This window comes from Vanessa tameamea, chromosome 5 (assembly GCF_037043105.1).
Source record: "Vanessa tameamea isolate UH-Manoa-2023 chromosome 5, ilVanTame1 primary haplotype, whole genome shotgun sequence".
NCBI classification, from domain to species: Eukaryota; Metazoa; Arthropoda; class Insecta; order Lepidoptera; family Nymphalidae; genus Vanessa; species Vanessa tameamea.
In genome coordinates this window covers 9,031,598-9,048,582 of record NC_087313.1, presented here as the reverse complement: position 1 = coordinate 9,048,582, position 16,985 = coordinate 9,031,598, and the positions used below count along the sequence as shown (strand labels likewise).

At 32.9% G+C, this 16,985-nt stretch overlaps 2 protein-coding genes across 3 annotated transcripts in view; both read right to left on the bottom strand.

Moving 5' to 3' along the window:
• The window catches only part of Gaba-b-r1 (metabotropic GABA-B receptor subtype 1), a 199,561-nt gene that overhangs the window by 87,781 nt on the left and 94,795 nt on the right, over positions 1–16,985 (bottom strand). For both annotated transcript variants that reach the window (XM_026628603.2, XM_026628602.2), the window contains exon 2: positions 31–663. In XM_026628603.2, the coding sequence (XP_026484388.1) occupies positions 31–648 (618 nt within the window). In that variant the 5' untranslated portion in view covers positions 649–663. The remainder of the gene's footprint in view (positions 1–30; positions 664–16,985) is intronic.
• Ctr1a (Copper transporter 1A) overlaps positions 1–16,985 on the bottom strand; it is a 315,878-nt gene that overhangs the window by 256,171 nt on the left and 42,722 nt on the right. The gene's annotated exons all lie outside the window — the stretch shown is intronic.

The following is a 16,985-nucleotide window of genomic DNA, read 5'->3' as shown; positions in this document are numbered from 1 at the left end:
AATTTTCTTGGGAATAAGTTTTATGCTTACCTTACTATCGTTGCTGTGAAGAAGTAATTTGAAGCCCGATAAAAGGTCCGATCTTGCGTTGACATCAGCTAAAGCCAATTCAGCGGCTGGCTTACACGCTTGCCCGCCCTGCCATCCCCCCTCGCCCTCCATGGGAAATATACCTCCAATATGCAAGTCATCATCACGCTTCCCTTCGCTGTATTTACAGAGTCCACTCAATAGAAGCAGCAAGACCGCACAGCCGCAGCCTCGAACACGCGTCACGCTCACAACACACTTGGCAACAACGAATAATTGCACTACAGCATTTACTAATAACGACTTAATATCGCGAAACAATGTACTAGTTCGAAATTCAAACACATTCACAGTCGCTTTTAATTTGACTAGCGGACGCTTTGGAAAATTAAAGTTCGCACGCGCCCGCGGGAGTGAGGCTTCGTGTAAATATGATATCACCCGTAGAAATAGTAGATATAGCCTAATAAGCGTGAAATTTTTTATAAAACGTGGTATCGAGGGCGGGTCGAGGGGCGTGTGGTGCCGGGCGGGCCCCGCCGGCGGCTCGCGACCCCCGGCGCCCTGCAGGGTCATCGCTCGCGGCGGGGACATGCTGTCATTGTTCACCTTTCTCATTTTCCATCCTCTGTCCTGTAACAAGTGACGTTGATAACTTTAAAAATTAAAACTTTGTTATAACAAACATTGTCTTTTATCAAATATATTCAGCTTAAATATATGTAGGTAGCTCCACCACCAATAAAGTCACCGCGTTAGGTTTATTATTATTTTTAAATAATAAATTTGGTTTAGAATTAATACGAACACACCTCAAAATAAACTAATATTTAATTTAACATGAAGATTAACTTTATGTGTCGAGTGTCGGAAATGGGTTCACGTGAAGTGACGTATTTGTACCAGTCGCATTCGGTTTCCCTTTAAATAATTCAGGCGGCCCGCAAGTTTTGTCTCAAAATAACACGGTACTTTTAGCTTAAACCAAATATAGATATATATGTTCGTTCAAACTGAAACTGGATTTGAGTTGAGTTAACATTCCCCCTATATTGACAAAGTTCACCCATTGTCAAAGAGAACAATCACGAACCGACTTCGATAATATCTATGTTCGGCAATAACAAGATATTTGGTCAAACAGAAGTCTGAAGATCTACTCCGGCAATAAAGGGGCTTAACGTAGATGTGCTTTTAGATAACAACTCTATTGTTAGTTTTCGTGTCAACATACATACATTACAAAGAAACAGTATGTATCATTTTTAATGTTTTGTTTTTACAAATAATGGCTTCAAAAATGTGTTACAAAAAATGTATTACAAACGAAAGCTTAGTTCTATAAGGGATTCCAGGCGCTATATAATTTGTAATATTAGTTTATCTTTATATTGTTTTCTGCGTAGAAATGGTAAAAATAATAAGTAATATGTATGTTCACATAAAAAAACTCTTCCATCAATCTTAAAGAAATGCCTGACCGAAATAAACGGCGAAAGAAAACCATCGGGTTTTTGTCCTTTTCACACATAATACTTATGGTTTACAATAGGGTAACGAATGAGGTAGGTTTCAGTAACTATTTCTATGTTTAAAAAAAAAAAGAGACAAAATAAACGACAACTTTAGTAATGTCAATATTCTTATATGTTTGCATATTTAAAACATTCACAAGCACATATATTATCCATTGGGTACAATATAGCCGATCTTGAACCGTGATCATTTCTTCCCAACACGTGATCACGACAGGTACTGTCGAAATGTCGACCTAAATAATATTAAAACGTGTGATCAAGGTTAAAACTCGAATATAATCTCAGTTAAATGTTTGACTCGGTAACGCCAAAATTGCTGAACGCGTAATTAATAATCTGTTACAATTATCGACTATATCTGATAGGAAATTGTAAAATAATATTACTGTAATAAATTAAAAACGAAGCGCGGTGATGGGAAAATAAAAAATTATTTAGTATAATATTAAAGCAAGGTGAATTATAATAATACCGGCTTCTTATTAAAACGTAGATAATTCTATTTTATAAGATTCAGCAGCCTCTAATTATATAAAAATTTAGATTAACCATAATTAAGTTCTATAACTGCCAACTCCGTGCTGCTGATAGCTCACAAACTCGTGGCTCTTTGAAGTACTGGGTTTCTTACCGAGTCCTTCGACTCTGACGCCGTAAGCCTTTTGAAGTTACGAGTATTTCTCACTGAGACAAGAAAAACGATCACTGAAAAGTCCCTCAAGTACAATTTTATAAGATATTTTTACGCTGCAAAGCATATCTGCATCTACATCACAATTTCTTTCCTCATTTAGTTTCCCCTTGAGTTAAGTTCGTTTGTTTTATATATCTCTTGTTATATCAAAGACGTGTATTAATCTGTTTTACGATTATATTCAAGTTTTGTGAAGAAACTCAACTTATATTTGATTGGAAAATAAGGATTGCTGGTGTAGTACATCAATAAAAGACGCGTTCAAAATCGAAGAACCGATTAATAGACGAGTCCAAAACTGGAGACCGTGGATCGGTTAACGCAGCTTTGAATCCTTTAGCGAGGTGGACGGATGACCTAAAGAGGTGCTAGGATTGGTTGAGGGAGGCGGAGACCGAAATCTTTAGCGGGGCTTGAAGAGATCTTCCAGTAATAAATTGTAATTGACTGATGATCGATTTATTAAATTGTGAAAAGAAGGCAGGCATGCAGCGAATTTTGAGAGAGGCATAAGTCCAACTGGTAGTAAGATATTTTAGCAGTGACAAGCGGATAGAACATTCGTCTCGATAATGTTTATATCAAAATATTATTTAAAACAATTTAACTGGTCTACATATGAAACGGCATTAATGTATTTCTTATTAATTAAAGCATTACGTAGAATATAATTTTCTTCTAAATCTTTGAAGACCTTATCGTATTTACTCGTGCAAATAAAATACATCAATACATTAAATACTACAAGAAGAATGAAGTATCAAAAGGAATTTCCAACGAGAACAAAGGGCCGATAATAGTCCCTCTAGGGCATCGGTGGTAATGAAATGAGCGCCTAATGATTCGTAGATTATATTCCTTAATACTTATCCCTGTTCAGGGTTTTGTTTAATGAAATGAAAACGAGTTTACTCTATTAATAACGTATTGATAATTACGCGGTTTAAAATATAATGGATTTGAATATAATGGTAATATTGTCAAACATTTTTATACTGTATTATGTAATCAATATTAATATTAAAAAAAGCCTTAATAGGAAAAATGTATAACAGAACAAACTATAAACAACTACTTAAAACTAGTGACAACTTATGATTTTAATTATAACAAAATAAATCTCTTGCAACTTGGAAAGTTATCATTACAAATATTTACTTGCCCACTTGGATAATAAGATTTTTTTAGTGAATTATTATAAAATATAAGCATCCAATTTACATTTATAATAAATCTATCGAGACGTTTAGTAACTGATTGAGAGACAATTCGAAAGAATGTTAATTGTACAACAATAGTTGCAGAAAATATTGACAGCGTGATTCAGGTACAACATATGACTATAAATTTTCATAGTTTAAACATAGTTTTTATTTTTATTAGATAATCAAATAAAATTTAGTTTAATTATAATTGAATCACGGTAATTATTAATAATATGATCGATTAAAATTATGATAATACTATTTATGTTTTATGTGAAACCATGAAAAACACTGTTATTTTATACTTGAAATGTAAGATTATTTATACAAATTATTCTTAATTTGTAGAAAATAAATTAACTCGTTATATGTATAATATATTTGTAATATAAAGTAACAAGTAATATACATATTATAAAACAAAAATGATGAATAAATTTTACTTATTAAATTATGAGCTAATACGTGTCCAAAACGATCCAGTGGAAAATAATTTGATCATAATGAGGGTGACACTGTATTTGTAAGCTAGTATTCAATATATTTATAACTAGATGTATGTCACATATGGCCCATTAATAAACCAAAGCGTATGAGATCGAACACGTCCAGCACCATATTTTCATGTTTTTAATTAACGTATATAATTCAATATCAATATGGTTGTTTACACATGGGTCAGATGAAAGTCTGCCACTTGTCTTCCAACCCACATTGGAGCAGCGTGGTGGAAATATTCAAAACTTCTTCAATAAAAGAGGCGACGTTAGCCCAGCAGTGTGCCGTTTACAATTAGTTACTTTACTTATATGTCATATTGCTGTATTATAATAAAGTATTCATGCAACTCATCTTGAAAATATTTTGCTATTATGCAGTTCGCTTCGGATATAAAGTTGAAAAATAAAATGAAAGAAAATTCAGGTAAATTGCATTGTAATAGGCGCAAATTCTATGGAAGCTTCCTGTTTCGTCTTTACGAGCGAGATAGATATATTTTAAATTGTTAAGTCCTAATGTAGCGTGATATTAATATTTTATTAAATAACTTAAATTATTTAAATTAAGAATATTGTTAAAAATATTAACAATACCTTTTTTCATAATACAACAGTAGCCCAATAACAACAATTAAATAGTGAGTTATGTCATAAGCACAGATTTATAAATAAAAGAAAAATTATAATTAAAACTTATTAAAGTGTTTCTGTATATTCTACCCCTATGGGGGTGTTATAAGGGTTGAAAGTTTGTATAGAAGTCCGTAATTTTTAAGATAGAAACATGAAACTTTATTTTTGGGATACTGATCAAAATTGAGTAGATACTTATTTAAGCGTTTCTAGATATTCTACCATTAAGGGGGTGAAATAAGGGTTGAAAGTTTTTATGGCAGTCAGTCATTATTTAAGTTACAAACATGAAACTTTATTTTTGGGATACTGATTAAAAAGGAGTAGATACTTATTTAAGTGTTTCTGCATATTCTACCCCTACGGGGGTGATATAAGGGTTGAAAGTTTTTATGGGAGTCAGTCATTTTTTTTACAAACATGAATCTTTATTTTTGGGAGACTGATTAAAAAGGAGTAGATTATAATATAATAGTATTAATATAATAGTATTTAAGCGTTTCTGGATATTTTACGCCAAAGGAGAGAAATAGAGTTTGACATTTTGTATATAGGATAGTTTGGAAGACCGTCATTTTTGAAGTTAGAAGTAGTTAGAGAATTAAAAATGAGTTGATTCGCATTTAAGCGTTTCTGGATATTCTACCCTAAGGGCTGAAATACACACCAATGTGGTATACAAAGAGGTATTACATTAACGTAACATTTAAGTTAATTTGTAAATATATTCATATTCTACGCGGGCAAAGCCGCGGGTAACAGCTAGTATCTAATAAGGCTTCTGTTGCTCTTGCACAACCAAACTACTGAATCGCAATTTGAAATTTGGTATAAGCAAGTTTGAAAAACAAGGAACAATCCAAGCTGACAATGGATCCCTGCAACGCTAGCGAGGCCGCGGGCAACGACTAGTTTACTATCAATTTTAAGGGTCTCTCGTATTTATGCAAAGTCAACATCGCGCCAGTTCATAATGAAATATTAGCAAAGCAATTTTCAATAATATTATAGCGGCTCTTAAAATAATATAGCAAATTAATCCAATATCAGAAGTTGATTTAATACTAATAGTAAATTTAATATTTAATGTTAATTAATTGACATAGTTTTTGTCAATGTTTCAGCAATGAAACGTTTGCGTTAAGTAAAGCAAATATAATTATAACCTAAATTAATATAAAAACTTTAACTTTATTTTTTAATTATATAGGTTGCAAAGCGAGCGGGAGGTTCACCTGATGGAAAGTGACTACCACCGCCCATGGACATCTGCAACACCGAGGGGCTTGCTTTAAATGAGAAATGAGAACTATTTTCTTGAAGGTTTTCAAGTCGTATCGGTTCGGAAAAAGCGCCGGCGAAAGCTGGTTCCTAAGAGTGTTTGTGCGAGTGCTTGAAAATCGCGCTTTTGTAGATTTTCGGATATCAAGGTGGTGTAAGCGCATAATCGCATCGCCGGGAATATGTAATTAAGTATGCACAAGCGATCCCGTAATGCCCACCTAAGTGACGGGGTACAGCAGTTTACCGCTGGTTTTTAGTGGCTACTCCGGTGTGGTAGAGCGCATCAGGAACAAGATGAACCGAGAACACAAACTAAGCAAATGATAATTCAGAGATGCTTGTCTGGGACTGAATCTCAGGGCTTCTATTAAGATTCTCGTGTTTCAGCAATTCGGCCATCTCGACGAAATATATGTATAATAATGATCATAGCTCATAATACCTGTATTACGCTAATTTTATACACAAATAGGGACAGCAGCCTGTAAATTTCCCACTGCTGGGCTAAGGGCTCTTCTCCCTTTGAGGAGAAAGTTTGGAGCATATTCCACCACGCTGCTCCAATGCGGGTTGGTGGAATACACATGTGGCAGAATTTCGTTGAAATTAGACACATGCAGGTTTCCTCACGATGATTTTCTTCACCGCCGAGCACGAGATGAATTATAAACACAAATTAAGCACATGATAATTTAGTGGTGCCTGCCTGGGTTTGAACCCGAAATCATCGGTTAAGATGCACACGTTCTAACCACTGGGCCATCTCCGCTCTGTAGACATAGGTGGTTATATTATGATAGTATCGTACTGCATTTTGCTTGAATTTGTTCATCAAAACCACTTTACAGCTCGATCAGGAACCAATTGCGGCTCAACTATCGAAAGGGCACTTAGCTCACTCACCCGAAATATCCACTTGAATCAGACAAAAAGCATTAAAACCACAAAGGGGTTAAAAAATTTACGACAAGTTATTCCCCTAGAATATGGGAATAAAAGGAAATTCTAAAAAAAACCACCAGAACCGTTTCCTCGAACGAATTTATTGAAAGGGTAAAAAATATATAAAAGGAACCTGTTCAAGCGTGGTTTGTCCATAATTTGACTTATTCAATTCAAAGAAATCAGCTTACGATACTCTTTTCCATAGACAGGGCTGTTTGTTCTTTTACTTTCATTATTGAAAGTGAACTTTATTTTATTACATTTAATGGTAACGTTTACTTATTAAGTTCTTCTTGAAGTTTTGAATTTTTGTAAAATTGTTTTAGCGGCCCTTCAGTCGGGCGTATTCGGGGGAATTGGGGGTATATTACACCGGTATTAAATGTATTTTTTTATAATATTGTTGGGCAAATGGACCACTGTGTGTTCTCTACCACCCATATAAATTTGCGCCGTGCTCACGTGGTTTCACTTGAGACAAACATTACTGCTAAAGCGTTCTTTCGTTTTCATCAGTATTACGTAATGCTGTATAGTCTATTACGTTTAATAATAAAAGAGGTATCTCCAAAAAAAAAAAAAACGAACTGGTCGTTTGTATAAGCGCGTTTAAACAAACAAAAAAAAATCTTCGTCTTTATAACATTAAACCATAGACAAGAAATAGGCTGGAAAGGAGTAATTGAGGATATCATTAGAGATGAGATAAATAAATAGAAAAGAACACTTCGTAAAACCTAAGCAGACGGGCTAATAAAAGGGGGTAATAAAACGAGGCGAATGATAACACCCTTGTGTGGCCCTTTAGATGGTCTCTATAAACTGTGCCTTTATGGCTTCCAGAAACCTAAATCTAGGGAGATATCATATATTAAATATAATTTTCAGTTGAATTTAGGTAGATTTAACGGTTTCAGAATTAATAATATACGATATATCAAAAATGTTAATGGTGAACATTGGATACGACACCCGGGAGAGAGGGACGCCGCTAGCCAGTGTATGATATGATATTCAAAATAGTAATAGAAAAAAACAAAAAGGAGATAAGTAATTTAATTGATAATTATAATATAATAATTAATTTTTATTTTGGCACGAGTTACAAATTTTTTTTTATCTCGGTTCAAATTACAATTTAAATTTAAATTATCTTGTAAAATGACGATCCAAAAATAAACCCGCATGAGTTGAAGGATGATGGGCGCAGATATCATGGGAAAGCGATCTCGTGGCATCCGCCGAAGAGACGAAGAGGATACCGCTGGTTTTTTTAGTGGGTATTCCGGTATACTAGTGCGCACTAGGCGTCCTGGGCACCGGCAAGTCCCACATACCTCGCTTCACGAGAGGGAAACGCGTAATGTGTTTTTTCTAGCGAGAAAAAAAGGATAGACACAGGAGTCGTTATATCTGGGAGTGTAATACGATATCCATCCTAATTGCAAGTAAGAATTTCTTAATAAATAAATTCAATAGCTTATTTGCTTGACCTGGGATTCGAATCTATGACCAACGAAGCACTCAGAACCTATAAACTTATAAGCTTAAAGACTACTTACTAGACCAACGAGCCAGTTAGCTAACATAACGTAAGTTAATATAACGGTGGTAGGATTTTATGAGTGGTGGTGACCACATACCACCAGGATGTCCACCTACTTATATCATAAAAAAAAACTAAATAGAATTCCAAATATAATATTTCCACGAAATTATTTTCAATATCAAAACTGTATTAAAATACATGAAAAGTTTTCCAATTACTCAAAATATACATCAATGAAGTTCCTGTTATCTGAAATGTTTATTAATAAACCGATTCTCTTTATATAAATTTAACTTTTCAATTTTAAATGGTAAATAGACGAACAAGTTAACTAATTTTGCGATGAACTGATTATAATCGTTATTAGTTAAGTTTTTTATTGACTTTTGTTTGAGGTGAGATGATAAATTTAGTTTGAACGGTTTAGTGAAGATAGTTTAGGTGATCGTACCTTATTTAATATAAAAACTATTTACCACCAAACATATAATGAATTTATTATATAATAATTAAATTAAAAAAGCGGATTTCAAACATTGTCTACGATGTTGCAGATATATATTTTCAATAACATCAATTGAATTTCAGTAATTTTAAATAAATGTCTCGAAATAAATGTACCTAAAATATATTTGTTTCCTTCGAGGTAATATTTCAGAGAAGGTCAAAAGATTTCAATTTTCCGTGATAAAGCGTGGGGTGGGGATGATGAATCGTGATCGCAGGACCGTCACAGATCCTCATCGTTACTGTTACTTTGTCTTCATAAATTTCAATGAATATTGGATTTAGTTTATCTTTTTTATTTATGAAATCACTGCCTTTGACAGAAACGTTTATCCTTTATTATAATGTCATAACTGTAAATTATTCTAAAGAATAAACTCGATGCGTTTAAAAAATTGTATTGTATGTTTTATAATTTATAAAAATGTTAATTTTTTTTATTTGGATAGGTACCACCCACTCTTCATATATTCTACCGTCAAACAGTAATACTTAGTACTGTTGTGTTCCGTGTAGAGCATTCAGGATGTAAGGATTAGTAAAAATTTCAAAAGGCTTCAAAATCTATGAGCAACGGTGACCACTTACCATTATGTGGCCCAACCTATCTACCTATTTACTTATCTAATAAAAGAAAATCAGGATCTGATTTTTTTTCAAGTCTCGTCATGAAATGTAGCAGGCGTAATTTTTGTAAAGAAGATTTTATTATTAATATTGGTGACACTCCTGTGTAACCGATAAGGCTTATATTTACACATAATTGAACCCGATCTCATATCTATCCTCAAAAGGACATTTACGAACTTAAAAACACGAGATTTTTTATATACAAGCATCGGGGTACTTTTATAAAATCGAACTTCAGGGACCTCAAAAATGAAGCAATCAAATAAAAAGATAGCAAACATTCTCACTCACATCATCCTTTAAATGTTCATTCAGCTAGAATCTTTAATAGCGCCGTAAAAAGTCACATCGGACATTAAGTCGATTCCGAGCACTTGAAGATCCAAGGACTAATGCATTGAGGACGACTTAAAGGCTATTTTCAGTATACAAAGATGAGGTGATAGATCCAACGATTAAAGCAATAAGGACGACTTTAAAGGCTATTTTCAGTACACAAAGGAACATTCGTTCCACCTCTGTGTTAAAATCCTAAATGTATTTTTATTGTTCCGCTCATAAAGGTTTTAAACATTTAAAATATAAATTATCTCCATATTCAGCATTCAGTTTGTTTTGAACAAAAGACAGAAAAACATATGTTTAAAACAATATGATATTTAACTTAAATATATATGTATGTAAATGGTATATCAAGTTTATGCATAAAGCATACATCACGACAGAAATGTTTTAATATCACTATATTACAATTATGTTCAGTATGAATGTATTACCGACGTGTAAATTTAAAGTAAAAAATAAAATCCGTCGGAATTGAAGAGTCCCTAAAGTGCAAGATCAAAACTTTATCTTTAATATGCACGCGACAGTGTATCTTTAATATATGTTAGTAATAACAATATGTTCCAAAAACAACACATTTTATGAGACAACACTTTACGTGTAGACTTCTAGTCATATTTTAAAATAGAGCATATTTAGCTCAGCATAAAATATATGAAGCTTGACTTCAATCACAATGTCGTTTCTGAAATGTAAGAATTAATATAGTGCGATGTTTTCAAATACAAATATGTTTTATTTTTCACTAAAATATATAAAACAGAGATAAACTAAAAATATATATTTTTACATACGTATGTATAAAAGGCGGTCTTATCGATTAAATAGCGATCTCGTCCTGACGATTTTTGGATAAAGGACTTGTAGTTGAAGTTGCGGTGAAGAGGTGTTTTCGATTTTATATTAAAGAGCCTGAAGGCGATCAAATCATCTACTGCCTTGTCATACTCAATAAAACCTTTTCAACAATGCTACCATAGACAAGATCGCTAACCTTAACGTATAGTACAAAAACGTTGCTAAACTGCTTTAATTGTTTATATTAAATTAAATATTTTTAATGATTTCTGTTATTATTTCTGGAGATATTATACTATTAATATAATTTTGTTATTAACTGTCTCTTTGGTATGGAACTATGGGTCGGGCTAATGAAAAAGTACCATTGACTTTTCTGACATTGTCTTCTCGGAAAGCAAATATACATAAACACTCTAATGTTTCAGTCTGCTGAGGATGGCGACCAGAATCTATCAAGATGAAACAATACATTTTTTACATTAGTAGCCTGTAAATTTCCCACTGCTGGGCTAAGGCCTCCTCTCCTTTTGAGGAGAAGGTTTGGAGCATATTCCACCAAGCTGCTCCAATGTGGGTTGGTGGATACATATGTGGCAGAATTTCGTTGAAATTAGACACATGCAGGTTTTCTCACGACGTTTTTCTTCACTGCCGGGCACGAGATGAATTGTAAACACAAATTAAGCACATGAAAATTCACTGGTGCTTGCCTGGGTTTGAACCCGCAATCATCGGTGAATATGTACGCGTTCTAACCACTGGGCCATCTCGGCTCAAGATGGCTCGAGATGAAAGCGTCATCATAATCACCATAAATATAAGATTAGTATACTTTATAATATACTTCATAAAGTAGTATATTTAGTGGGAATTAAATTATGGTACTATAAATTATATCATATCCGAGACTGCCTGCTATTTTCAATATTAATATTATAACAACGTGCAAGTATAACACTAGCGCGGGCACACTTGATATTCATATAACTTTAATATACATATTCAAAAGATGTTTGAATATTAATATGTCCTTTAACGATCGAATGACGCAGTTCCGTTACTTCGATGAAAATTGATTTATGTTTGTTATTTTTAAAGGTAACGTCAAGATTCTGTTGCATTGTTTACGTGCAACTACATTAGGCGTAAAGATAATAAAACTACAAGGAGAAATAATTCTGAGAAGATTAGCAAGGCCTCTATGAAAAGTTAACAAACTAAAAGTAAAATAAACCTTTTTTTTGATAAGCAATAGTAAAATCAATAAATTAATTATAGTTATTATTATAATTATAGGTAGAGTCGAATAGTATCGACATAAATCGGAGAGGCTGCAGGATCGAATTGATATAAAGCATCCGCGGTCCCTGCCGTGCTTCGCTCCGCTCCTCACTCGGCGGAGCTCTCCTCTGGGGTCGAAGGTAATCTTACTCTACCGCACTCCTTGCTAATTTATACGTTATTCTGAGGCCAACCCGGCTCTTGTCCTCCTCAGGGTCGTTATAAATATGAGACGTGAGGCTACAAGCGTCCATGGCCCTAGGGCTACGCCCTATGTTTAAAACCCAGGCGTGATGGCTGTGGGAGGGCAAAGATGAAACATTTGTCAGGATTAGCTTTCTAGACCATGACTGAGGCTACGGCTTAGCATACCTGATGACAGGCCCTATCTCATGTCAACCATTTTTTTCCGTTAATTAATTATTTCTAACATACATGAGGATCTCAGCGAAAGCCGTTCCATGTAAAGCGTTAATTTATTAGCGCTAATTAACTACACATTACGTTACACTTCTGCTCGAGATTGTGTTTATTAAATTTCGCAATTATCACAAGTATTGCGTGAAATCTTATAATGTGTATCGTTTATGCTAATATTCTCTTAACTGTAAGTCAAGTTAAGAAAGGCGTGTTAAAAAGAGCTTTCATGACGGCACATACGTATATGTTAAATATTTCTCATAAAAATGAAAAAAAATATTCTGTACGTATGAGAGAGACTATTATTATATTCGTATCAACGTAATAATTTTCCAATTTTCTCATCCGTTTTTCTCAGCTAACAGGTGCGTATTGCCCTCTAAATTATGTATCTAAGTAACCGTAAAGGTTAAGCCGGGCTTACTTGTTTTACTCCATATTATAATCATAGAGCTTATATAGTAACTTATACTTATTGTTTATATCTTATACACAAAAGATGCACAGAGTAGCGTAGTGCTAGTGACGTTTAAATTTAACTAATAAGTAACAGTTCCTTAACATTACGATCATGATTATAATTTAAAAAATAAACTCATTTCGATTGGCGGTGACGTCTTTTCCTCGATATATTTCATTCATAATTTATTTGGAACATTGTATACTCATGGTGTGTTGCTAATGGTACATAAATAATATATAGGACGGAGGTCAAATATTATGAAATCAAATCTATCAGTCTACACCTTAATTCAGCTACTCCAGCGTAATGACAAATGCATTCTAGATATTCCGTTGGATGACCCAAGATGTGTCCATGGAATTTTTGCCAATATATAATAGTGACGGAACAAAATTGTAATAAAAACAAAATGAGTTCTAGGAAATAGTTCGCAGTGCCAACGCCAGTCGCCTGCTGTGAAGACGAATAAATTTTGATCATATTCGCCATTGTAAAGACGTTATCCAATTCATATCGTGCTATTTTATTTGTACGGGGTAAATGAAACTTGAAAAAAGACTTAGAGTAAATATTATTCTATTATTAACTCCTTATATATGTTAACGTTTTACTATTATTTTTATATTTAAAATAAAACAGAACACATATCATACAGTACTTTTATTTTTACAAATCACATTTAAACATTAATACATTTTAACTTAATAATACAATGAACATTATAATCAGTACAATAATCTTACCTTAAATTACTTTCGCCATTAAAGCCCCAAACGAACTGAGAGCTAATCTATTCACACAGTGCTTTTAAAAGCCGTAACCCTTCTTACATTTACAATTTATTTGTCTACCCGCCTTGCTGATTTTCTCACATTTTAATAAATATAGTCAAATCATGACCATATTTATGTACAACATATATTACTTATTTTTAAATAGCTTACAACTCGTCCATCCTGACAAACTTCTCACGTCCTCGTGAGCAAAATTATCAAATAATATATTTATTTTTTTTTTTACATATTTAATTCCTTTTAGTTATCTTAATTAAAAAAAAAATTACTGTGAACATAGTTCGAAAATTAGAATCTAATTAATGAAATCAATTAAGTACAATTTAAATATATATATATAATATTGTTATTCATATTATTTAAACGTTCAAGTTTATAGTATACTAACCAAATCACATCTCATAAATTAATATATACATATATCAAATACATCTGATATCACATATCATGTTACATTACATCATTTTAAATCATAAATTGTATTTTACATCTATATCATATAACTCCTCATATATCTTATCGCTTCACATCACATATCATATCATATCGTATCATATCGTATCATATCCGTATCATATCCGTATCATATCATATCCATATCATATCCGTATCATATCCAAATCATATCCATATCATATCCATATCATATCCATATCATATCCATATCATATCGTATCATATCGTGTCATATGTCGTGTCATGTCATGTCGTATGGCGTCATGTTATCACGTCGTGTCATATCATGTTATATTATATCAAGTCATTTCATCATATCCCTTCGTATATTATATCCTTTCAAATTATATATTTATCATATTTCATATACCGTGAAATATAATATTCATTTGTTGTGTATTATTCAGAGTACAAATATAAATAATCTAAATACTCTTACTTCTCATTACTATTATAACTACTATCACTATCACTACTACTTTTTATATCATCATCGTTAGCACTTTTAAAACTTAGCCATGGATATATACGTTCTACTGGATATATACCTTCATAAACTGCTTTACCCTTTCGTTTAGTAATTGGAGTATCACCTATTAAATACCTATCATTTGGAAAAACTTTCAATATTCTGTAAGGACCAGAACACTTTGGTATTAATTTTTTACTTTTTCCGGGACAAGTAACAGATTTTTCAATTCTTACTAGTTCACCTACGTTAAATTTTCGTGGCTTAGATCTTGATTTGTCAAATAACTGCTTTTGTTTTTCCTGATTGTTAATTATACGTTTGTCTACTTCAGACCTAATTTTTATTAAATTTGTATTATCTTTATTCCTATCATTATCCAAAACCGACGTTAATTTACTATCTGACATCCCTGTTAATTTTACACCAAACAATACTTCTGCTGGAGAATAACCTATACTTTTATTAACAGTGTTATTAAGACCCCACTGTACGTCTAAAATTTTACTATCCCATAATGTTTCATCATGTCCATGATTCATAGCAGTTAAAGCGTCAAGTACGGTACGATTGTATCTTTCCACTTGCCCGTTGGCACGTGGCGTAGATACTGCATTCATAATATGTTGAATGCCCAATTCTGTCAAGAATTGTTTTACCTTTTTTCCCGTGAAACTTGAATATCTATCAGTTATCAATCTTTGAGGAACACCAAACGTTCTAAAGAACTCCTTAAAGACACTAATAGTAGTTTTTGCTTTTGTGTTTTTAACAGGTTTTAGAGATATATATTTGCTATACGCGTCAATGATTAGTAAAATGTATTTATTTTTATTCTTACTAACATTAAAAGGGCCTAAATGGTCAGCATGAACTGTGTGAAATGGCTTAGACACTTTTGGTATTGGATGAAGATACCCAGATTTTTTTCCCGACGGTACTTTACTATGTGCACATTGCAAACATGATTGTACATATTTTTTAATAAATTTTCTCATTTTCGGAAACCAATAATTATTTTTTATTTTTGAAAAAGTTTTCTCATACGAAAAATGTCCAATATCGTCATGATTTGTTTTTAAAATTTGCCACCGAACACTTTTAGGAACTAACCATTTAAGACCTTCGTCAGTGACTTTGAATACACTATTATTTTTAAGACAGTAATTCTTTTTAATATTTATTATATCGTTACTTTTTGAGTCGAGTAGTATACTTTTAATACGTTCAATTTCGCTATCACATGATTGAACAGTCTTTAACCAATTGTCATCAATTTTATTAATAGAAGGTAAGTTCATATTTATTTCATTATTTATGTTTGGTACAGGGTTTCTGCTTAGTGCATCGACGTGACACATTTTTAAGCCAGATTTATAAACGAAAGTGCAATCAAATTCTTGAATAAGAGACCACCAACGGGCAACCCTTGAAATTATATCTCTTTTTAGAAAAGTAGCACGTAAAGAATTGCAGTCTGTAACGATAGTAAAATGGATTCCTAAGAGATATGACCGTAATCTAACTAGAGCAGACACAACTGCTAATGTCTCTAATTCGTAGGATGAGAAATGTTGTTCTTCTGGAGAAGTCTGACGACTAAAATATGCTACAGGCTTAAGTTCATTGGTTTTTTGCATTTGAAATAGTATCGCACCTATTCCTCGCTTGCTAGCATCGGTGTGCAACTCTGTATCGAGGGATGGGTCATACAAGGCAAGTATTGGTCGTGTTACTAAAATGTTTTTTAATTCGTCAAATGCTTGTTGTTGTTCTTTATCCCAAGTCCATATAGAATTCTTTTTAAGCAAACCTGTAAGTGGTTTAGCTAAGGATGCAAAATTTTTAACAAATTTTCTAAAAAAACTTGCTAATCCTAAAAATTGCCTAACACAATGAACAGTTTTTGGTGTAGGAAACTTTTGAACGGCCTCGATTTTATTTTTCCCTGGCCTAATACCTTCAGATGTTATTTGAAATCCTAAATAATCAATAGAAGTAGTGAAGAACAAACATTTTGATAATTTTAATGTCAAGTTTGCATCTTTAAATTTTTGAAATATAATTTTTAATTTCTCTAAGCCTTCATCGATAGTTACAGATGGTATTAAAATATCGTCCATGTACACTACAGCAGTATTGAACCTATGTGTTCCTAAAGCTTTATGAACAGTCCTTTGAAAGACGGCTGGTGCATTAGCTAAACCAAAAGGCATTCTATTAAATTCCCACTGGCCGTCTGGAGTTACGAAAGCAGTTTTAGGTTTTGATTCTTCCGTTAACTCTATCTGGTAATAACCACTAGCTAAATCGAGCGTTGAATAGTATTGATATCCCGAAAGTCTATGCATTTGATCTTCCATAGAGGGTAAGGGGTAATGTTGCTTAATGGTTTTTCTATTTAACGCACGGAAATCGATACAGAGTCGCTTATCACCGGT